The sequence below is a fragment of the Tigriopus californicus genome, chromosome 1 (assembly GCF_007210705.1).
Source record: "Tigriopus californicus strain San Diego chromosome 1, Tcal_SD_v2.1, whole genome shotgun sequence".
NCBI lineage: Eukaryota > Metazoa > Arthropoda > Copepoda > Harpacticoida > Harpacticidae > Tigriopus > Tigriopus californicus.
In genome coordinates this window covers 1,269,196-1,293,236 of record NC_081440.1, presented here as the reverse complement: position 1 = coordinate 1,293,236, position 24,041 = coordinate 1,269,196, and the positions used below count along the sequence as shown (strand labels likewise).

At 45.0% G+C, this 24,041-nt stretch overlaps 1 protein-coding gene across 1 annotated transcript; it reads right to left on the bottom strand.

The window, feature by feature from the left end:
- Nucleotides 1–7,160: 7,160 nt before the first annotated feature.
- LOC131888712 (uncharacterized) lies at nucleotides 7,161–23,247 on the bottom strand. The gene is made up of 20 exons (XM_059237636.1): nucleotides 23,020–23,247; nucleotides 22,779–22,922; nucleotides 22,509–22,665; nucleotides 21,908–21,935; nucleotides 21,639–21,831; nucleotides 21,214–21,573; nucleotides 20,807–21,130; nucleotides 19,729–20,744; nucleotides 18,741–19,497; nucleotides 18,211–18,677; nucleotides 18,062–18,140; nucleotides 17,454–17,613; nucleotides 17,138–17,373; nucleotides 15,977–17,068; nucleotides 15,736–15,903; nucleotides 15,415–15,654; nucleotides 14,813–14,997; nucleotides 12,983–13,208; nucleotides 7,901–12,895; nucleotides 7,161–7,841 (listed from the first exon to the last, which is right to left on the bottom strand). Exons 1-20 carry the CDS (start codon nucleotides 23,230–23,232, stop codon nucleotides 7,257–7,259), a joined length of 11,625 nt encoding a protein of 3,874 aa, XP_059093619.1. The 5' UTR covers nucleotides 23,233–23,247; the 3' UTR covers nucleotides 7,161–7,256.
- Nucleotides 23,248–24,041: the final 794 nt, after the last annotated feature.

The window sequence follows — 24,041 nt, the reverse complement described above, 5'->3', positions numbered from 1 at the left end:
GTCTGTGAAAGCAATTCAACATGAAAAGGAGTACAATTTCTAAAGTCATTTGAACAAGCACTTGCCTATTTTCAAGAAATGGCCAAGTTGAAGGTTTGGATTGGTCAACCTCAAGTAGTCGACTGAAAATTTGTCCTGCAAATGCTTCCAAGGAAACCTACAAATGGCCTGTGGACGAGGTCCAAAAATATGTACGGGTGTGTTTCAGGCATAGCCTAGTGGACGGGAACGATTGAGAGATCTTCAAAGTGCTTGAGCTCTGACAAAGGTGAAGGCATCCCAAGCCAGCTCCAAGACAATGCTGGCGAACATGTTGTCGCCATCGCGAGTGAACGCCTTTGTTCCCCATTTGGCACCTTGTCCCCTTTCGCTTGTTCTCAACATGCTCTGGCGGAGTTGGGTCCCATGTCTTTTGGAGGATTTCTAAATGTCAAGCTTGAGAGCTGCGAGCTAATGAGTGAAGTTCAGAATTCACACACGATAGGGGTTTTCTGCCTAATTGAGTTTTTGAACGTGATGCAGTAATATTCTCGGATTTGATCACTGAACAATATTCTTTATCGGTACCCTACCCTGACTGTGGCATTATGGATCAAAAATGGCAATGTTCTAAACAGGGAGCGAGCAATATTTGGGTCTCGATATTCGTTAATGCTTTCCTTAGTTACAAAGAGTTAACAGAAAAGAAGGCAGCTTTACTTAAATTTTAGCTTTTTGAGTAGAAACTGGCAATAAAATGTTAAAATATTTATCTTGAAACTCATTAAAGTCGATTTTTCGATTCCTCACGATTGACGTTTAGTGTTGTCTTACAACAAGCCGTGCCAGCACTCTGGTGCAGGAAAATAATTCTGCTTCCATCTTACATAATACAGGAAATCGAAAAATGTGAATGTCGTGGACCAAAAAATATCAAACACGACCGTTTTTTAAAGTAAGGGTCATAATTTGAAATCTGCATGCCCTCAAACCTGAGATTATGGCTCTTAAATAGATGTCCCTGGCTTATTTTATCACCGGGTACCATTTATATGAAAATATGGTTCTAGTGGCAAATTGACAAAGTTTATGATACGATCCTCTTGAGCCTTTTATTCAAAATCCACACTTCCATCTTGTTCAAAACCCACCCTTGAATTTCACATTCCTCAATAAAGTACTCTTCTCCAATCCATCAGTTCAACGCATAAGATTTGAAAAGCTAAATCTGTTACAATTTTCAAGTACAGGATTTACTGTAAATCTTATTTTGGAAATTTGTGCCCATAGGTGAAGCGAATGCGAAACGAGCTAGCCAGGTTGACTCGTGTTCAGAGCGAATGGGTGACAGCTGAACGGCTGATAGGGTCTAATTGTAGAGGCGCTACTTTCAGACGGCTGGAGGTGCACCAGTGCTGCCAGGTCGCGTCAGGCTAAAAACGCCAGATGACCCCAAAAAAGCGCCAATTCAAGACATTCACCGCCAAATATATTTTAAGAACGCCAGAAAAACGTCAGATACTCTCTCTCTTAGCATTCTAGGGCACTTCAATGTACAATCAGATCCTTCTCTACATGAGTTGAATTTCCTGGCCTTCCAATAACTATTTGTGTCATGCAGAGCTTGCTTTCATCACGGACTTTTATAACCAGATATCTTAAGATTGTACCCTACTCTGTGGATTTCACAATTAAACTACTTTGATACATTGCATTTCATGAAGTGAAAGTATGGTTCATTGTTTTTAGTGGATGGAGAGGTGTACTGTTTGAACAATTTTCACACAAAAAAATGTGAGTGACGTGACATCTGCCGAAAACCGTAGTCCACCTTCAAGCATCTTAGAATCTATGACAGAAATAGTTTTTTTAACTCTGAAAGCTTTCATAGTGGCCCTGCATGTTTGTCTATGGTTTGGTTTTTCGAAAGAGGCTGAACAGGATGGGGACATTTTTGTAATTCTGAAACAAGTGAAAATTGTGTTTACTTGGCCATGCCTCAATTTCAGTAAAAAATTGCATTGCCATTTTGACCAAATTGTGCCACATCTGATGCATTTATTGAGAAAGCAGCCTTAAGAACAATGATTGCCTCCAAAGTTGAAAACTCCCATTTGAAAACCTTGAAAACCTCTATTAAAACAGCAATGTTTGTACTCCATCTGCACTAAACACATGGCTATGTTATTTCTAGAGAATATAACTGATGATCCTACAAGTGATGCATGATTCACAATTCAAACTCATCCATTTGTGCCCAAAAGTGTGCTGTACTTTAATCAAGTGCTCTGAAGTATGAACCTGAAGGTGCAATGATATAAGATTGCCAAGGAACAACTTGCATTCTTGCAAAGCATCCTCAAAGCTTAGGAAATACTTGCGAATTTCTATGATATTTGAGTCAAAAATTCTTGAAAATTTTCTCGCTGCACAAAGTTCAAAAACGCCAGACAACGGTCAAGTATATCTTCCCCACCAAAAAAAAAGATATCCCCGCCAGACAGAATCTAAAAACGCCAGAAGTAGCAAAATGTGGCGGGCTAAACCGCCATGTGGCAGCACTGAGGTGGTCTGTTCCAGTTGGCGATTCAGCTGCAGTAAGAAAAACAAAAGTTACTCGAGTTTTTAATCTTGTATGTTTTTTTTTCTTTTATGGTGCGCCCAGGCCCTATCAATATGACACTTCTGTCAACGCTGCCAGGTGGCATTTTTGGATGCCACTTTTTCGAAATCTGGCATTTTTCAAGACCCTATGGCATTGAGAAATCCTAGATCTTATTCAGTAATTGGTATTTTTGGGGGCCAAAAGCTCATGTTATATTGGTATTTTCCACAAGTTCCCTTTGTAATAAAACCCGGTATATTGCCATTTCTTGAAGGCAAACTTGGCATTATGAATCTCAGAAGGTCTAGCAGCACTGACTTCTGCCAGAATTTGATACCAGGCAATCAGCTTGGTTTCAAATAGTTTTTGACGGCCAGGAAATCGTCCTTTCACTTGAGAAAGCAACAAACATGTCAAAAGTGTGTCTACCTAGCCTCGACCGGCTTTTTTCGTCGAAATTTTGGGTCTGTAAGCATTTAGTTACGAATCTGTGAAGTGTTTGTACTCTTTTATCTTCCTTTTGGGAATTATCAGCCGCTTCACCGTGAAATAAGTAGGTGGCGCTTCTCATGACCGTACTCTTTATACATATTTCAGTGGACTAATACAGTGTTCTATGGGGTATGTTCAAATGTGTAAATCCGGAACACACAAGTCAAATATGGCTTCAACACTAATGCTGACCCTGGAGCTAGAACTGGCAACAACATCATAGCACAATCGGCGCCCTAACCAACTGGATCACGAGCGCAAATGATGAGAAGGGTTTGAAGTTCGAGGGTACTTGTGTCATAACGGCATTATCCTCGCAAAGGCTGATGCCGCCGCGTTAGCTGTTCCAAGTGTGTGTGAAGTCCGCAACTCCTTTGAGGCATTCCAGACCTTGTGCATGTTATGAACCAGGCATTGCAGTGGTTAGCGCAATTAAAGTTAGAACACCTGGTTTAAGAAATAACCCGGTAATTTTGATCTTGTGTTGTAGTTGACGAGCGTAACTTTGAAATTCCAAAATTCCATCAGATCCTACCAAGCTTCAGGTGACTCAAAACCTAATGAAAACCCGGATCCAACTATTGAAGTGGCTGCAGAAAGAAAATCATTTTGATCGATTTTTTTTGCGGTTCCCATACGTTTCCCCCAACGTAATCTCCGCCTGTGGATTTCCGCCCGGTGATCTCCGCCATAGTGAACTCCACCAACGGCAATCTCCGCCACCATCAAATTCCCCCACGGTGAACTCCGCCACAGTGAACTCCTCCAATGGTGAATTCCGCCAGGAGTGAACTCCCCCACGACGATCTCCGCCATGGATAACTCCGCCAACAACAATCTCCGCCATGATCAACTCCGCCATGATCAACTCCGCCATGATCAACTCCGCCATGATCAACTCCGCCATGATCAAGTCCGCCATGATCAACTCCGCCACAATTAACTCCGCCATGATCAAGTCCGCCATGATCAACTCCGCCATGATCAACTCTGCCATGTTCAGCCTGCCATAATAAATTCTGAGTGATAGTAGGGAAGTTTGCAAAAACGAAAAAAGGCTCTTATTACACAACACTTCTTGGGTCTCTAGAATTCAGATTCGGCCAAACTCAAGCAGTCACTTTTCAAGTTAAATTTCTCGTTACTTCAGAACATAATCTTTCAAGGAAATTTTCCCCGAGCTTTGCATTAATAAAAATGAGCCCTCACCTTTAATGGACGTTATTGGGTCATAAAAGCATATTTTTGCTTGCAGGGCCCACGGGGCTTTTCCTGTATTTCATCGTGTATAGAAATGTATGACACATATCGAGGTCAAGTCTGTGTTGTCATCCTTGATTGCGAAGATGTCACAAGATGAGATAAGTTGCAGCAAGTCCGCCAGAGTCAAAATGGTCAAGGCCATTGAGAATGCCGAGCAGAGTAAGCATATTCTGAAGTATTATTTGGAACAGAATGTAATGATTACGTTTAGCTGTGTGTTAACTCGGTGAAGTCGTCATAATTTGAGGGCCCCCCTTGATTTTTTTATTTGCGACCTACCTTACCGCTTCCGGGATTGGAATCCCAGCATTTTCGCATTATTTGAATTAAAACACATGCATTCAGATAAAGTGCAACTGGTTTTAGTCACATGTGTGCATTCTTGGGGAAAAATGTGAATTTTAACTACAATTAGATTGTGTAAAATTAGATTTTGGTCAAAGGGTGTAAAATGGGCGGTTCTGTAATATACTTAATAGGCAGATTTCTTTGATTTTGAATGTTACGGAGGTAACTGCTCAATCGGTTGCATTCAATCAGTAGAGTAGATTATTTATGGTCTTGGGAGTTTAAAGTTAGTTGATGTAGTTTATAGTAATTTTGACAAGGCGCTGAAGGGTAGATAGTTCCCAATTAGTTAGCAGGCTTCAAGAGCTTGAAACCTGATTGGATAGAAAATTTCGTTCGTGCCAGAAACCAATTGGTTAAGGTCTAGGGATCTCTTAGTGACAATCCCACAGAATTCATGACTTCAAGTTGGATTTTCCAGAGGGCTCCATTTTACGAGCTCTCCTTTTCTCTTCTATTCATTGTTCTGATTCAAAAGGTTACTGTTATGAACTGCATCTTCTTGCATTGACGATGCAAAGTCAGATTCGGGAAGGAATGACCATGACCCCAATAACTTTGCAAAATAACTTAGATCGAATCTACTCTTAGGTCACCGAGTAACATGACCAAATGAAATTCAGGTCAATGGCCGTGGGTTCGACGCCATTAAAGGCTTTATCAGTCCCGATATGAATATGGCGGAAAGCTACTAAACAGGTCTCGTCCTTGAAAGATTTAAGTGTATTCCTCAAACTTAACGGAAAATTTGTAGAGCATACCCACTTGAATGTTGGTAGAGTTTTTCAAACGGGTCGTTAGATATATTGGACGTTGAAGTCCAGAGAAAGTATTGCCATGCTATTTTTATACTTCGTCTATTTGACTCTCCTTTTTTTCTTGAATGTCCAAGAATGTCTGCAACCTAATACCATATACCTTAACACAATAGCAAGACCTATTGTTATACAGCATTCATTTACTTAACTTGATTGACAATTTCAGGACGCTTCAAAATAAGAGTTTGACCTCTCAATAAAAAAAAAAGATGCTTTGCATCTTGGTGGCACTTCGACGGTGAAGCATTACTCAAATAGATTTATCTTGCTTGTTATGCTGTGCTCTTTGGCCAGAAGTGATCTGTATATAATACAATTCAAAGCTAATAGGAGCTGGAAGTTATGAAGCTTGATTATATGATAACTGACCGTGGTTTTGTTGATGATGATGCTACGGTACTTTGCCGCTAGTTCAGTGGCCAAGGAAAGTCGAGTTATTGCTGAAATATTCCTGGACGTGAATTTTTAAAAAATATTTATTATATATTAGTTCGTCATAAACTTGGAGCTTTAGTGAGTTGCTATCAAATGTGGCTGGTTTCCTTCCGCATACTTAAATGTACTATTCACTTTCCCTACTTTTCACTGCCTTTAAATGGCAGAAATCGAAGAGAAATGTTTTATTTGCTTACATCAATCATTAATTGCCCGCGTTCAGTCCTCATTTTTTCTCCTTCCCCACGCTTGAACGCGGTCTCGCTTCATAAGAATAGTTCATGGTTGTGGGTGTACTTCAGACTAGGGGATTTTTTCTTGACACGGTTTTCCTTTGGAGAATTCACCACTGACGGACGTTATCGTGGCGGAGCTTAATTTGGTGGGGTTGACCTCGATCATGGTGGAGTTGATCATGGAGGAGTTGATCATGGAGGACTTGATCATGGCGAAGTTGATTGTGGCGGAGTTGATTGTGGCGGAGTTGATCATGGCGGAGTTGATCATGGCGGAGTTGATCATGGCGGAGTTGATCATGGCGGAGTTAATCATGGCGGACTTGATCATGGCGGAGTTAATTGTGGCGGAGTTGATCATGGCGGACTTGATCATGGCGGAGTTCGCCCTGGCGGAGATTGTTGTTGGCGGAGTTATCCATGGCGGAGATCGTCGTGGGGGAGTTCACTCCTGGCGGAATTCACCATTGAAGGAGTTCACTGTGGCGGAGTTCACCGTGGGGGAATTTGATGGTGGCGGAGATTGCCGTTGGCGGAGTTCACTATGGCGGAGATCACCGGGCGGAAATCCACAGGTGGAGATTACGTTGGGGGAAACCGATGGCCACCTTTTTTTGCTATTGTAATGCCTTGTTCAGACATAATTTTTAGCAAAATGTTAAGCACACGATTTAACTCAACCAATGAGAAGGCTGTAACCACAATGACATGTAAACTATGAGGAATTGCAAGAAGTATAAGATTCAAAACCGTGAAGCAATTCAATGTTTTAAGTCGGACTTATAAGGTTTTGAACACTTTTTTTGACCAACTTTGAATTTAAAGGCTGACTAAATCCATCAGCTCTTATATATTGGCGAATCCGATGTTTTAGGAATACATATTTCAATAACAATTGACTTTTTTCTGCATATTATCTCCATGTAGAATACATTCATAGTTGCGGTAAGAAAGTCTACAAAAAATGAGTTTGAACAAGAATCATAATTTTGATTCAAATTTATTTGTCGAGAAATTTAGACCGAATCATATGTTTGCTATGCCTCTTCATGTGAATGGAATCTGAAAATTGTGATTTTCTTATTGGGGTCCCATGGAGGTACTGCGGCCACGGGCGCGATATTTGGCCAAAGCTTGCTCATTCAAATCAGCACGCTCTTGAGCCTCTCCCAAATCGCCCTGGACTTTGCGGTACTTGGCCAAATTCAAGGCGGCAATTTCTTCAGCCTCTTCGATCTGCTTCTTGTACGAACGAATCTTGCCTTGGAGTTGGTCGATCAGAGATTGCATTCTCTCGTGATTCTTACGGTCCTCCTCAGCGGCAAAAGTGAGGTCCTTGATGCGGCGTTCGGACTTGCGGAGATTCTTGGTAGCATCTCCCAAACGACGATTCTCGCAATCCATCTCGGATTCGAGCTCGCGGATCCTGGTCTCCATCTTGCTCATGGCCTTCTTGCCTCCCTTGAGGGCGTTGGTCTCGACCTCATCGCAACGGGCATGAATGTCCTTAACTTGGGCCTCGAGAACCTTTCGGTCGCGCTCAAGAGACTGAGCCAAGTCCTGCTCGGCACGGAGTTCCTCTGCCAAACGAGCAGCGTCCACCATGGCCTTGCCAGCCTTATCCTCGCACAAACGGGCCTCAGCCGACATTTCATCGAGTTCAGCCTGTGAAGATAAATAGTCAGTATCTTTGGTTACTGTTTTTGATCATCTTGTATACTTACTTGCAAAGTGTGCATCTCGGATTCAAGTTTCCTCTTGGCCGCGGCGATAGCTTGGTTTTGGACGCTGGCATCGCTCAAAGTCTCGTTGGTGTCAGACAAGTCTTGTTCAATGGCACGACGGTTGCGGTCAGTTTGTTCCAAAAGAGTGCGGGCCTCCTCCAAAGCATTTTGCATGGAATGAGCACGACGCTCAGCTCCAACAAGGTCGTCTCTTGCGGCAGATTTGAGCCTTTGTTCTTCCTCGAATTTGCCTTGGGCCTCACGAATTTGTTGTTGGTACTTCTTGATAGCCCTTTGAGTCTCCAAGTTGTTGGCATTGGCGTGTTCCAAAGACATCTCCAATTCGCCGACGTCAGCTTCCAACTTCTTCTTCATGCGCTGAGCCTCGGCCTTAGCCTTGCCCTCTTGTTCGAGAGCTTGTTGCATACCATCAACAGCCTTTGACATGTTCTTCTTGATAGCCATGAACTCTTCCTCTTTCTCGGCGATGCGTCGCTCGATCTCTTGTCTCACTTGAGTGAGCTCCAATTGAGCGCGAAGGACCTTATTCTCTTCTTGCTCAAGAGCACCCTCAGCCTCCTCGAGGGCGGCTTGGAGCTCCATCTTTTCGGCCTCGAGACGCTTGCGGATCTTGTCAATCTCGTGGATGGATCGTCCACCTTCGCTGATTTGGTCCATGATGTCCTTGATCTCGGTGCTCAGGTTTAAATTCTCCTTTCGAACCTCATCCAATTGAATGACTTGTTCTTCGTAGGCGGACTTGATCCTGAACAGCTCTGAGGAAGCATTTCGGCAATCCTTTTGAGAATTGTCCAAGTCCATGCTCAAGCCATCGACCTTCCTCTTCCACTCTCCAACAATCTTGTCGAATTGACGGGCCTTCTTTTCCATCTGGTTGTTCAAGATCTGAGCTTGATCGAGATTGATGTTCATCTCCTCAATCTCAGATTGCAACTTGCTCCTAGCCTTTTCAATTTGAGCCAGCTTGTTGTTGAGATTCTCAATGGTACTTTCGGCCTCTGTGAGACGAGCCTGCATCTTCATCTTGGACATTTCAAGCTCTTCAGCCTTAGCAACGGCGTCGGTCTCATATCGTTGACGCCACATGTTAGCTTCAGCCTCGGCTTTGTTAACTTGACGGACAATGTCCTCCCGGTTGGCAGTCTCCTCATCCAATTGATCTTTCATGGCATCGACCTCGTGCTCCATGTTCCTGTATTTGCCCAAAAGCAATTGGCGCTCCCTGGCTTCATCGTCAGCCATTCGTTTTGCCTCCTCCAAGCTGGATTGGAGAGAGTGCTTGGCCTTCATGAGCATGTCCAAATTGTTAGAAATTTCCCCTGCGGCACGGAGGAGATCGCCGTTTTCTGCGGCGACCTTCCTCTTGGCGTTCTCGAAATCACCTAAGCTCATGTTGGCCTCCTCAACCTTCTTGTTCAAGTCATTGAGGGTGGCTACCAAGTTCTTGTTGGCCTTCTCTGCAGAGGCCTTTGCCCTGGAAATCTCATCGGCTGCGGCCCTAGCATCGGCAATCTCATGCTGAATCTTGGTCTTGTCCTTGTCAATCTTGGACTTCATCTTGGACAATTGGTCAATTTGTTCAGACATCTCTTGAATAGCATCTTGATGCTTCCTCTTCAAATTGGAAAGAACCGCCTCATTCTGGATGTTGATTTCCTCAAGATCCTTGCGCATCTTGTTCACCTCGGCATCGCGTTTCTTGTTCAACTCAATTTGAGCAGAGGTGGCTCCGCCAGCTTCGTCCAAACGCTCGCCAAGTTCTTCCAACTCTCGAGCAAGGTCTGAGCGTTGACGCTCAGCCTTAGCTCGAGCTTGGCGTTCAGCTTCCAACTCCTCTTCCAATTCCTCAACTCGGGCTTGATTCTCCTTAATTTGTTTTTGTACCTTGCCGACGACTCCTTGTTCGTCTTCCAATTTAGCTGTAGATCCTTGGATGTCTTTCTCTTTACGAGCGATGGTATTCTCCAACTCCCGCTTAGCATTTTCCAAATCTACAACAGTTTCTTGGGAAATTCTAAGCTCTCCCTCGACCTTTCGGCGTTGTTTCTCCAAATCAGCTCGAGCCCTCTTTTCCCGGTTGGCAGAATCCTCGAGCTCATCCAAAGTTTGTTCCAACTTGGACTTGATCGAGTTCAAGTGATCAACCTTATCTTCGGCGGATTGCAGATCTTCGGAAGCCTTGGATTGGTTGTCTCCAATATGCTTCTTTTCCTTGTTAAGCTTGTTGATAACCTCATCTTGAGAGCTGACCTCATCGTTGAGAGACCTGATCATGTGATCACGATTAGTTTTTTCTTGCTCGAGTTTCAACAAGGTTTGCTCCAAGTCAGCAATATCTTTCTTGATGGCTGAAACTTCTCCTTCCATAGACCGTTTATCTCCGGTCATGGATTGGCGATCTTGTTCTTCTCTGGACAACTCGGCTTGTTTGATGGTAAGCTGGCTTTCCAAGTCAGCCTTTTGGGCCGCTGCCTTGGCTTGACGCTCTTGATACTGAGAGAGATTGCCCTGTTCGGATTCCAGTTGCTTGGTCAAAGCAGTTTTTTCTTGCTCGATTACTTTGTTCTCCTCTTCCAATCGTTTTGTAACCTCAAGAGCTTCTTCATAAGCTCCATAAGCCTCGTTGGCCTTCTCCTCCAAAAGACGAAGTTCATCCTCAATGTTGGTTTGACCAATGAGAGGTCGAGTCTTCTGAATGATGATGAACCATCCCCAGTTTCGCAATTGCATGTACTTCCTAAAGTTACGTTGGATGACTTTGAGGAGCTCACGTTGGTCGCGACGCTTGGCATAGTCCTTCCTGCGAAAAAAACCAAAGCATTGACCTTGCATCCATCGGACCAGCTTCAAGACAATGGTGTCGCGCTCCTCTTCAAGAGCGGCCAAAGCACCAGCCCTGAAGAACACCTTGGTGTGTCCAAGACGATACTTATCGCGAGAGAATTCAACTTTGTCCAAGAGAGCATAGACACCGCTCTTGTTGTCAGCCGCCTTGGTGATCTCATCTTGACCCAAGATCTGGTATCGGCTCATGAAGTCGGGATACATCATTCTGTTGGGGAATCCTCTCATACAGATGCGAATACCCTCAAGCACACCATTACAAGTGAGCTGGTGCATGATGAGAGGAGGCTCGACCTCTCCCGGCTTCTTGTGCGTGTTAGGCACAATGCAGCGGATGAAGTGAGGCTCAGTGCTGTGCAACGTGTGCATGAGTTCTCCCAATTGGACCAAGTACACGGAAGACACGGTCTTGGCTCCACCTCCCTTCTTCTTCTTCTTGCCACCGGTTTCCTCTGGTGGAATGGATTGACCAGGATGTTCTTTCCACAAGAGAACCAAGAGTTCGTTGGCAGATCGCTTCAAGACGTCGACAACAGTGTCATTGACGGGATCCTTGTTCTTCTCCAGCCATCCAGTGACGTTGTAGGAGACGGTACCAGCATAATGAATGATGGCAAAGTGAGCGTTCTTGTCCGTCTTGGAATGAGGCTTGGCCATTGGGGGTGACTTGCCCATATGCTGAGCCTTCAACTTGTCTTCAAAGGTCTTGTCAGTGGCCTTGGGGAAGAGGGACTCCTCCTCCAGAATGGCCCAGATGCCCATTGGATTCTCAAACATGATGATGCAAGCAGCCAAATCCATACCGAAATCCACCATGGCCCAATCAATACCCTCTGCAATGTATTCCTCTTGCTCCACCACAAACATGTGATGGTTGAAGAATTGCTGCAGCTTCTCATTGACAAAGTTGATGGAGATCTGTTCGAAGCCATTGTACTCAAAGATCTCGAAACCAGCAATATCCAAGACAGCCACAAAGTGGGACTTCTTCATGGTGGGGTCAATTAGTGTATCGTTACACTTGATGATCAGCCACTTGAAGATGCGGTCAAAGATGGCCCTGGCAATACCACCAACGGAGTTGGTGGCTTGATCGCAAGTCTGACCCTTGGTCACCCACTCAGTTCCGACCTTGATCTTTGGTTTGCAGAAGCTCTTCATCAACTCATCAACGCTGCATCCAAAGAGGGTGGCCACCTTGTTGGGGAAGCAAAGATCATCAGGTTCAGCCTGGTCGTCACGACCCTTCTGCTTGAACTTGATCTCGCCCATGGTCATGACAGCAGCTGTGAGCTTGAAGCAATCCCACTTTTCAGTCTCAGAGAAGCCCAAGATGTCAAAGGCGTTGTCGGTGTATTCCAACTCCTCATTGTCATCAATGGATGCCACAGTAGTTTTGCCTTGAGACACGTAACTGTAGTCGTAGATGTCGTCGGACAACTCGCATTTGGCCTTCATGTCGGGCACGAAAGGCATGAGCAATTGGTAGAAGATATGGTAGGATCGCTCGACCTCTTGTTGATGAGTGATACGAGACTTTTCCAGCAGATAGGACTCAATATCACAACCAGCCAATTTACCAGACGAGGTGAAATGGATACGGATGAATTTACCGAATCGGGAGGAGTTGTCATTCCTGGATGTTTTGGCATTGCCGTAGGACTCCAAGATGGGATTGGTAGCCACGATCTGGTCCTCAAGTGAGACCTTCTTGCCACTCTTCTTGCCTGACGAGGCCACCATGGCCAAGTAGGAAATGACCTTCTTGGTGTTCTCGGTCTTTCCGGCTCCGGACTCACCAGTGATCAACATGGACTGATCCTTGGAGTTTTGCAACATGTTCCGGTAGGCAGTTTCAGTGATGGCCCACAAATGGGGTGGCACCTCATTCCTCCTCTTGCCCAAGTAGATCTTCACAACGGTTGGGGTGTAGATGGGGAACCGTTTGTAGGGGTTCACCACAATACAGAAGAGTCCAGAGTAGGTGTAGATCATTTTGGCCTGGAACCGGGTCTTCAAGTTCCAGAAGACGGAAGCGTCATTGAGAAAGGTCAAATTGGCCATGTCCTCACATTTCTCGAACTTGGGAGGGTTGACTTGGCCCACCTCAGAGGACTTGAACACTTTTTTCTGAAATAGTTTGAAAACATTATCAGTAGATCTTGTGGGCTTCGTTCATCATTTCAGTTTGGAGCATTTTCCCAGCCGTCAAATTACCTCGTGCCCAAACATAATGGTGGCCTTGGTACCATCGTCGCTCTCCAAGATACCATCCTTGAAGCCACCTTGACCATCAGGAGCCCAGTAGGACTTTTTTGGATCGTAAGGCTTGAGCATGTCAGCTCTCTTCATCTCCATGGAGATCATGAGATAAGGAGCCGGATCGGGATCGGGCTCCCCAGACTTTCCAAGCTTGACGTGGCCGGGCATATTGGAAGGATATCGTTACTCAAGGGCTTGAATTGAAAGGAGAAGGTCTACCAGTCTGAAATGATAAATGTTAAGCATAAAAACTTAAACCGACGTTTTCATTGGTTTCTTTTGGCGTTGTTTTATACTTTTTTGTGCTCAAAATTCAAGTGTGTTGGAAAAATAGCCATAGAAGTTTGTACGGTAGACAATGTACCATATTGCTTGAAATTTTGATTTTCAAATTTGATTTAAAAGCACTTTCATTTTCACGAACCAAGATTTGAAGTATCTTGTGACTTTTTGGTGTCCATAAAATTGAATTGCTTTGAGTAGATTTTTAAGATTTGTCTTTGCTCTTCCCTGAACACTTACCTGACACGGCAGTAGACTGAGAGGACTTGTGAACTTCTGGTTGAACAGTGACCTTATATACTCGGAAGCTTCCGAAGAGCATGCCCAACTCGAGCCAACCTGGGCCTTGGTCCAAAATAGATGTAAGCTAACTATTGTGACCCAGGTTGAACCAGAACTAATCACACACCCATCAGATCTTTCTGTACTGGATGCATCCTCTGCTTTCCTTCGTTAATTAAAGAGGAAAAATGTTTTTTCATGCCAACATTTTTTTTAGTCTCTTAGGATGAATTATTTTATATTCAAAAGTAAGCCATTGACATTTGTGCCCATGTATGTTGTCCCATGTGTCATTCCGACCCAGTATATCATCTTCCCGCCATGCCCATTGTGTGCCCGTTGAGATCTTTCCATCTATTCTTAAGCTGTACGTACTCTCATGCTGGATTGGGAGCGTTTGTGAGGCGGTCTGTTCCATCGTTCAAAGGTTCCTGGCACACCACAAGGTCTTCCTCTCTCCAGGTGACATGTCACCTCAGTTTGCTCCTCATACCCCTACAGCTGTAATTTCTTACCGATCAATAAAGTTCCCCCTCTGAGTACGTACAAATCCCCCCTACATTTGTAATAAAACCAACGGACATAAATTGGATCAGTTTTCCGATCGCCAGCATTACACGTGTAGTTTCTCGGTGTTTTAATGAAGCCGGGAGCTGATTAGTATGCCCATTCTTTTTCGGATATGAATTACGACCTGCACGCTTGTTTTGAAATCGCTTTTTGTGGCTTTCCGCTCATTGTCTTACCGTTCGTTTGTTGTACCCTTGCTCGAGTTTTCACCCCCAAAGCCCTATTCCCCAGCTAGTCCCCGGTGTGATGATCCACGAGATTGGGACCGAGGAACACTGAAACGAGCGAGCTGCCTCGGGTCCGTCCACCTCTTATGGAAATCCATATTCACGACGAGTTTCGCTTTTGATTTGTTTCAGTCTCCACTCTCAGTTCATTCTTGCCACAACGCCTTTCCGCCGCTCATTGTTGTTTTCAAAAATACGGACATGGTTGATTGTTTGCAGTAGTTGTATTGGTCGTTTGAACATCATCGGCAAAGAGGGGCATGCAATGGCATTACAATCATGATAGCAGTAAGGGCTGAACATTCAGATCGGTGAGTGCTCTCAAGTTGCGGGCTTAAGTGGACTCGCTTATGTACATACAAGTAATCATGGGATGGGTTTCAGGGGTGACATTGATCAAGCTTGTTCACGCAGATTCTAAAGCAAACCCAATTGTCCCGGATTGGGAGTGTTGGATCGTCCCATGACCCGATATTTGGACAGAGCCTGTTCGCTTAGATCGGCACGCTCCTCGGACTCCTCGGTTTCGACCTGAGTTTTGCGGAATTTGGCCAAATTCATAGCGGCAATCTCCTCGGCCTCTTCGATTTGTTTCTTGTAGTTGCGGAGCTGGAACCGGAAGACGAGTCTTTTTCTAAACTGTTCTATCCAACCTTTGTTTCTCTTTCCCTTTGATAGATTGTACTTGAAAGTCAACGAGGCGTTTGCCTTGAATATTTGAGCCGCAATCGGAGAAATGATGGATGACTTACGAGGCCATTAAGCTCAAAGCCGATTCATAACGTGCAAAAAGTGGAGGCAAATTTCTAGCCACAACACCTAATCTGTCTTTGAATGCAAAAGCCCGATTGTGAAAGAGACAAGCAAATGAGGAAGAGATTGGTGCGAGAGACAAATGAGAGTACGCGTTCGTTGTTCAGAAAGATTTCGCACTTTGTCAGAACGATAGAGACATGATGACGATGATAATGATGATGATGAGTTTGCAGGGGAACATGGCATGTGTACGTAATATAAGTTTATTACCTTCATTTGCAACTTCTCTACCAAATCTTGCATGTGCTCGTGTTGCTTTCGATCCTCGGCCTCTTGAAAGTCCATCTCTTTGATCTTTCGCTCGTTCTTCTTCAAGTTCTTCATCGAATCGCCCAAACGACGTTGCTCGGAATCCAATTCGCTCTCCAACTCTTTGATCCGACTCTCCATCTTCTGAGCAGCTTTGCGACCATTCTTCATGGCGTTCATTTCAGCGTCGTCCAAGCGAATCTGTTTTTAAAAATACAATTTATGTACATAGATGAAGAACTGTGGTATTGACACAGCCTCTAACTCGTCTGTAGATCTCACTTGAAGGTCCTTGACTTGAGCATCCAACATTTTTCGCTCGTTCTCCAAGCGGTGCGTTAGATCCTGTTCCATTCGAAGTTCCTCTGAGATTCGCGCCGCGTCCATCATGGCCTTCCTGGCCTTATCTTCGGTCATCATGGTCTCCATTTTCATATCATCCAAGTCTTGCTGCAATGTTCGTCATAAACCCCTAGTAAAATGAAATTCCCTGTCAAGGAAGTTTCCATCCAAGTAGACTCACCCTTAGGTTGTCCATTTCGCCTTCAAGTCGGCGCTTGTTGGCGGCCAACGATTGGTTTTGCACGCTAAGATCACTCATGGTCTCATTGCACTCGCTTAGCTCTTGTTCGGCCGCTCGTCGAGCGCGATCCGCTTGTTCCAAAAGCGTACGGATCTCCTCCAAGGCGTTCTGCAGGGTGTGAGCTCGACGCTCGGCGTTCAGCATGTTCTCGCGAGCGATGGCCTTCACCTTTTGCTCGTCATCGAAGCGTATTTGGGATTCTCGGATAGAGTTTTGATATTTATCGATCGTCCTCTGGTTCTCCTGGTGTGTGGCGTGAGCATGTTCCAAGGCAGAGTCGAGTTCCAAGACATCGGCCTCGAGTTTCTTCTTCATCCTTTGGGCTTCAGCCTTGGCCTTCATCTCCGCCTCGAGATTGGATTGCATCATTTCAATGCCCTTTTGATGGCTCCGTCGAGCGGCGTCGAACTCTTCTTCCTTCTCGGCCAGACGTCGCTCGATCTCTTGTCGAGCTTGGCTCAGCTCAACTTGAGCACGGAGGAATTTGTTCTCCTCTTGTTCCAAAGCAGCCTCAGCCTCTTCCAGAGCTCCTTGAAGCTCTTTCTTCTCGGTTTCAAGTCGCTTTCGCTGCTTTTCGATCTCGTGGATGGAACGTCCGCCTTCGGAGATTTGCTCCATGAGGTCCTTAATCTCATCGGTTAGGGTCTGGTTTTCACGACGGACCTCATTCAATTGGTTGCTAGCATCCTCGTAGCCATTCTTGACACGGAAGAGCTCCGTAGCCACATTCCGGCACTCTTTTTGGGATTGGTCCAATTCATCGGCCAAACCATCAGCCTTGTGCTTCCAATCCCCGATGATTTTGTCGAATTGCCGAATCTTTTTCTCCATTTGAGAGTATTGCATATTGGCGTTGTCCACGTGGTTCGTCATATTGTCAATCTCTTGCTGCAAGTGAGTCTTGGTCTTGTCTAATTGGATCAATTTGGAGTTCAGGTTCTCCACCGTGCCCTCGCATTCAGTTAGACGGGCTTGCAGCTTCAGCTTTGAGTTCTCAAGCTCCTCTATCTTCGCGATACCTTCCAACTCGTACTAGGAATTGGTAATAGGTATTTGATTCATCAATGATCTACTATGTAGTATTGCATCTACTCAAATTACCTTTTGACGCCATTGATTTGCTTCCAATTCGGCCTTCTTGGCTTGTCTAGCCAGGTCTTCCTTGGAGGCCAATTCCTCCTCGTAGATGGCGTTCATGCCATCGAACTCATGTTCCAAGTTACGATATCTTCCCAAGAGAGATTGCCTTTCTTTGGCTTCATCATCGGCTGATCGCTTGGCATCTTCCAACGAGTTGGTCAATTGGATCTTAGTCTTATTCAACATGGAAATGTTGCCTTTCGAGAAATGAAATGTAACACAATTAGAGGCGCCAGCTTCAGCGAAACTGCGCATTCCATGTCCAGCCAGATCTTACTTTCAACTTCTTCCAATTGCCGGAGGATTTCTCCATTTTCTGCCATGGACTTTTTGTTCCCATTATCCATGTCGGAGAGTTGGAGGTTTCCTTCAGCCAAACGTTTGTTCAGCTCGCCGAATTGAGCTTGCAAACCCTTGTTGGCTTTCTCAGCCGAAGCCTGGAGAACAAATGGGATAAGAGATCATAATCTCGTTGCGTTTCAAATCCCACTTCATGCGAGGAAAACAAATACTGAGTAATACGCCAAAAATCAATCATAAACAACAATGACGGTACTTGTTTTCTTTTCTGTTTCTTTCCTTTGAAGAACAAACCCTAGACAATACCTTTTCCGTGAAAAGATGATCGTAGGCCGCCTTCAAATCATCCGTTTGCATTCTAACTGTCATCTTGTCATTCTCGATTCTGTAGGGGGAAACACCGAGCGAAAGAGAGATTACAACAAAAACACCGTAAACGCAGACGACAATGAACGTGAAAAATGAAAAACGACCGGTCTTCAGAAAAATGAACGAGCAAGCAGAAATCAACGGAAATGGTGGAACACAAATTGGACATGAATCACCAACCAGGCAAATGCGATGGGGCGTGCACCAAATAAGTACCTTGGAACGGACAAGTTCGTCCATGGTTACTCGTAGTTCCTCAGTTTCTCTCTGAATGATTGTCTTGTCATGTTCAACTCTAAACGTACAGTACAATGGGGATGACCAGTCGCCAGCTTGACTACGTAGCGTGACCCAAAACCACTTACTTGACCTTCAGCTTGCCGAGCTGATCCATCTGTTCGCTCATTTCACCAATAGCATCCTGATGCTTCTTTTTCAAGCTCAGAATGATTGACTCCTGTTGGATGGTGGCTTCTTCCAGATCCTTGCGAAGTCGTTGGACTTCCATTTCTCGTTTCTTATTCAGTTCCATTTGGGCGGTGGTAGCGCCAGAGGCCTCGTCCAGTCGCTCAGACAACTCTTCCAACTCGCGTCCAAGGTCTTGCTTTTGTCGCTCGGCCTTGGCACGAGCTTGCCTCTCGGCCTCGAGTTCCTCTTCCAATTCCTCCACGCGGGCCTGCGTCTCCTTGACATGGCGTTGTTGCTTGGCATACCCTGCTTGTTCGCCCTCAAGTCTGGCGTTCATCTCGGCAATGTCCCGTTCCCTTCTTTGGACCACGCCTTCAAGCTCACGCTTGCCCTTCTCCATATCCATGACCATTTCTTGCTGGACCTGTTGATATGAAATAAGGCTAGGGATTAATCAAATACTTAGGAGATCTTCTTAATGAATCACCTTCAGGTCCCCTTCGACTTTTCGGCGTTGCTTTTCGATGTCATTTTTAGCCCGTCGCTCCCGTTCCAAGGTGTCTTCCAGGTCATCCATGGTCTGTTCCAATTTTGCCTTGACCATGTTCAAATGGTTGACCTTATCCTCAGCAGAGTGGAGGTCTTCGTTGGCCTTGCTGTTGTTCTCTTGAACGTATTTTTTCTCCTTATTCAACTTGGAAATGACCTCATCCAAGTTGGCAATATCATCGTTCAAGTTCCTCATCTTGTGGTCCCGCGTGGTTTTCTCCGTTTCAGCTTTGGCTAATTGCTCTTCCATGTCAATAAAGTCCTTGCGGATGTTGCCTACTTCCGATTCCAAAGCTCGTTTCTGATCGTGGAGTTCGTCCTTCCGGCGAGATTCATTGTCAAGCTTTTCTTGGTTGTCATTTAACTCCAACTCAAGACACGCCTTCTGGGTGGCAGCTTTGGCCGATCGCTCTTGATATTGAACCAGATCTCCTTGCTCGGCCTCGATCCTCTTCATCATGGCCAAAGTGTCTTCCTGAAGGCGCTTGTTCTCCTCTTCTAGACGCTTGCGTTCATTCTCTTCGGACTCGACTGCACTGGTGGCCTTACTGGCGGCGTCCTCCAGGAACTTGATCTCCTCTTCAATGTTAATCATCCCGATCAATGGCTTGGTCTTTTGGATGATACTGAACCAACCCCAATTACGCAAAGATAAGAACTGCCTGAAGTTCCTTTGGATCACGCGAATCAGTTCCCTGTTAGTGAAGAGAGAATGAAATCATGACTGCATCGCAAGGATATCTAGATAAACGATAGACGATATGAAGGATTACTTCGGAAAAGTTATCAAAACTTTCGAACAACTAGCGTGAGATTAATCTTCCCACTTGCTCGGCTAACGGGTTTGGTTTGGCTAACGGCCAAGCTTTTAGCGATAGCCAGGACTAGGGGTGGGTTTGGATGAACTCACTCACTCACACACTCACCTTTGCTGCCGTTTTTTCTCGAAATCCTTTCTCCTCAAGAACCCATAACACGCACCTTGGAGGAATCGTACCAGTTTTAAGACAATATCGTCTCGAACTTCCTCCAGGTAGCCCAAGACTCCCGCCCTGAAGAACACCTTGGTGTGCCCCACGCGGAAGCGCTCTTTGTCTATGAAGTCATTGCAGATCGTGTCCGTGATCTTCTTGGGGTCTTTATTGGACATCTGGGAGATTTTATTGGCGTTCAAGATAGCATAACGTGTGCAGAACTCGGGATACGGCATTCGATTGGGAAAGCCTCTCATACAGATACGGATGCCTTCCAAGACACCATTGCAGGTGAGTTGGTGAAGGACCAGTCCTGAGTCGATCTCGCCAGGCATCTTGTTGCCATTGGGCACAATGCAACGAATGAAATGAGGTTCGGTGGCATGGAGGGTAGACATCAAGGAGTCTAATTGCGATTTGTAGAACGAGGATACGGTCTTGCTTCCACTACCCTTGGCTTTCTTGCCCTTCTTGGTCTTATCCTCGGGGAGCGGGCTTTGACCAGGATGATCGGCGAACACGTGAATGATCAGGTTGTTGGAGCCATTCTTCACCAACTCAACCATGGTATCGTTCAGTGGATCCTTGTTCTTCTCCAACCATCCAGTCACGTTGTACGAGACTGTCCCAGCATAATGGACCACGGCAAAGTTGGCGTTTTTGTCGCTTTTGGTCGAGGCTTTGGCAAAATTGGGACTCTTGCCTAAATGATTGGACTTCAACTTTTCCTCGAAGGTCTTGTCCGTGGCCTTTGGGAACAGGGATTCCTCTTCTAGGATCGCCAAAATCCCCATGGGCTTCTCAAACATTGTGATACAGGATTGCAGATCCATCCCAAAATCAACCATTTGCCAATCAATACCCTCACGGATGTACTCTTCCTGTTCCAAGACGAACATATGATGGTTGAAGAACTGCTGAAGTTTCTCATTACAAAAGTTGATGCAGAGCTGCTCGAACCCGTTGAACTGTAGAAAAATGAGTAGATGTTGTAGAAACAGTGAGTAAAAAGAATCAAGTCTGTTCTTGCCTTGAATATCTCAAATCCAGCGATATCCAGGACACCAATGAAGACCACTTTCTTCATGGTGGGATCAACGAGAGTCTCGTTACATTTCTCCACTAGGAATCGGAAGATTCGATCGTACAGACCACGGGCAATACCCGCTACGGCCTGGGTGGATTGATCAATATTTTGACCTTTGGTGACCCATTCGGTTCCAACCTTGATCTTCGGCTTGCAGTAGGCCTTCATCATGGCTTCAGGATCAATTCCAAGGAGATCTGCCACTTTTTTGGCTTGTTCCGGGCTATCAGGTTCGCATTGTTCCTCACGCCCTTTTTGTTTGAATTTCTATACATTAGAAAAAACCAATTACGTTACAACGAATAACCCAAGGCTTGCCACATGTATGTGATGATCCCAATTGTTCTTACCACTTCGCCCATATGCATTACGGCAGCCACGGCTTTGTAGATGTTGATGGTCTCCTCTTCCGTAAAATGAAGAATGTTGAAGGCGTCATGGGTGAACTCCAAATCCTCCTTGTCATCAATGGACGGGACAGAGGTCTTGCCCTGACTAACATAGTGGTAGTCATAGATATCATCCGACAAGTGGCACAACTTCTTGATGTCTGGTCCGGAGTCCAGCTTCTGCATCATTTGGTAGAAGATATGATACGAGCGTTCCACTTCTTGCTGGAACGTGATCCGAGACTTCTCCAATAAATAGGTTTCGATATCGCAACCCGCCAATTTTCCACTGGCATTGAAGTGGATCCGAATGAACTTGCCCTAAGAATTGGGACCGTTAATCAATGGCAAGTCCTTATCTACGTACAACCGACATGCCCACGTACAAATCGCGACGAGTTGTCATTCCTCGCGGTTTTGGCATTGCCAAAGGACTCCAAAATGGGATTGGTTTGGACAATTTGATCTTCCAACGAGGCCTTCTTAGATTTACGCTTCTTCTCCTCACGAGCTCCCACCATAGCAAAGTAGGAGATGACCTTCTTGGTATTTTCGGTCTTCCCAGCCCCAGATTCGCCCCTGGAGACGAGTTAATTGTTGCATTTGAATGGAACATTTCAATTGGTTACAAGTGTTTATGTTTGACAGAACTTACGTCACCAAAATGGATTGGCATTGACTCTCTGTAAATGGAACGGACAAAAAAGACGTGTGACGACAAGTGACGGACAGTTTAGATCTAGTATCTATCTTTTAAACAGATATGGTCAAATGGCATGACTCAGTTACATCATTCAAAAGGTAATTTTGTATGCTACCATTCCATTTAATTGAAATTGCATCATAGCAATTTCAATAATTATTAAATTTCTTCTCAATCTGTGCTTTTGGCCAATGAATGTGTGTTAAGAAGATACGGATGTTTTTATGATACCATATTTAGAAAAACGGACTGCACAGGTTTCATATTCATCCATCCTCGTACTTACGTAATCAGCATGCTCTGATTGTTTGCATCTGAAAGTTTTAGCATTTTTCACATGAGAAGCGAGGAAATTGGGACGGAAAATTCATGTGAGTGTGTGTGTGCGTGTTTTTTTGTCTTACTAAATGTCAGCTCAGTCGCTCGACATTTAAGAGCATTCGCTCTTCTTCCACCACGACTTCCCCAAGAAGGAAAAGTGCTTGTGTGTAGCAGTGGATGAGCTAGTTTATTTTTAGGAGCAATCTCATCCTGATGTAAACTCAAAACTCACTGGAGAGCATATTCCTGTAGGCAGTGTCGGAAATGGCAAAGAGATGTGGAGGCACCTCGTTGCGTCGTTTGCCCAGGTACAGCTTCACGGCGGTTGGCGTGTAGATCGGAAAGCGTTTGTAGGGGTTCACTGCCACGCAAAACAGTCCGGAATAGGTCTATTATACATGCACGTAAAGGAACGGAAGAATCAGGCCTTGTACTTGACTATACTGCTATACTGGACATGAATGGGGTGAGTCATCGACTCATCCCATCATGGAAGACTTACGTAGATGAGTTTGCTTTGGTAACGGCTCTTCAGGTTCCAGAGCACGGAGGCCTCGTTCAAGTAGGTAAGATTGGACATGTCCTCACATTTCTCAAACTTGGGCGGATTCACTTGGGCGATCAACTCGCTCTTGAACGTTTTCTTCTGCAATGGTATATTGTAAAAGGTTAATTTCAAATGTCCATAGAAGCGTGCTATACTGTATGTAGGTTCAAATGAAAACAGATGGTGGGTACAGAACCTCGTGACCGATCATGACCACGGCCTTCTTCCCGTCATCGGACTGAAGGAGTCCTTCAAGGAACCCGCCTTGGTCGTCGGGCACCCAATAGGACTTCTTCGGGTCGTAAGGCTTGAGCATGTCTTGGCGTTTCATGTCCATGCTCACGGCCAAATATGGCAAGGGATCCGGATCCGGCTCATTGGAGCTACCAAGTTTCACGTTGCCAGGCATGGTGGAAGCAAACGATTGGGCTACAAAATCATGAAAAATCATTTATAGTTGGATTGTGAGTCCGAACAATATACACATTATTGAAATAAATGAAAAATAACTAGGGTCGAGTACTACACCTAAGTGCATTGAGAAAGATTTCTTTTTATTATGGACCGGTAGAAGAGCGCTTTGATGTACAGTGAAGTACAATTTTTATGTACAGTGTGTTGTGCTATCAAGTGTTTACTGTAGGTTCTTGGACTGATGCAATAATGAGTTACAATCGACCTCCGGAGAACAAAGCGCCTTTCCAAGACTGTCTCAGGCCCTGTTGCCAAATCCTCTTCTCACCCTTTAGATTTCCATGCTGAGTTTGACTCAGTGAACGCAAAACTGTAGTACAGCCTAAAACATGACACGTTGACAAATTTGTGCGAGTACAACGGGATCATAATTGACATGCATTCATCATCAGTTCACACTACTAACTCTCGTCTTTGCACAATCGCACTATGTCTGCATTGTCAACACGGACTACAAAGCAGAAAGAAACGTATTTTGGGGGCCAGGTACAATGTTCCATGACCAAACTTGGCCGAGGCCGTTCCTAGCCTCGTCTTGTTCTGGGTGAGTCACCCAAATTGGCCCACTCCTTCGTCCCCAAGAAAATGAGAAAAGTGTCCAGATTCCTTTTGTCAGATCCCAGGTTCATTATTGTCTTGCACATTCTCTCTCCCTTATGCAATTCGTGTTGGAAAGACTCGACCAGACTTTGTGAACAATGGAACAAGATCTTTACCATTGTCAAGGACAATGCAGAGCACAGA

Excerpts from the sequence above, each read along its gene's own strand:
- LOC131888712 (XM_059237636.1), bottom strand. The coding sequence starts at position 23,232 with ATGCCTGGCAACGTGAAACTTGGTAGCTCCAATGAGCCGGATCCGGAT. Across the intron at positions 21,131-21,213 it reads TAATGCATATGGGCGAAGTG|AAATTCAAACAAAAAGGGCG; the intron begins GTAAGAACAATT and ends TCTAATGTATAG. Across the intron at positions 14,998-15,414 it reads TAGAGAAGTTGCAAATGAAG|CTCCGCAACTACAAGAAACA; the intron begins GTAATAAACTTA and ends TTCCGGTTCCAG.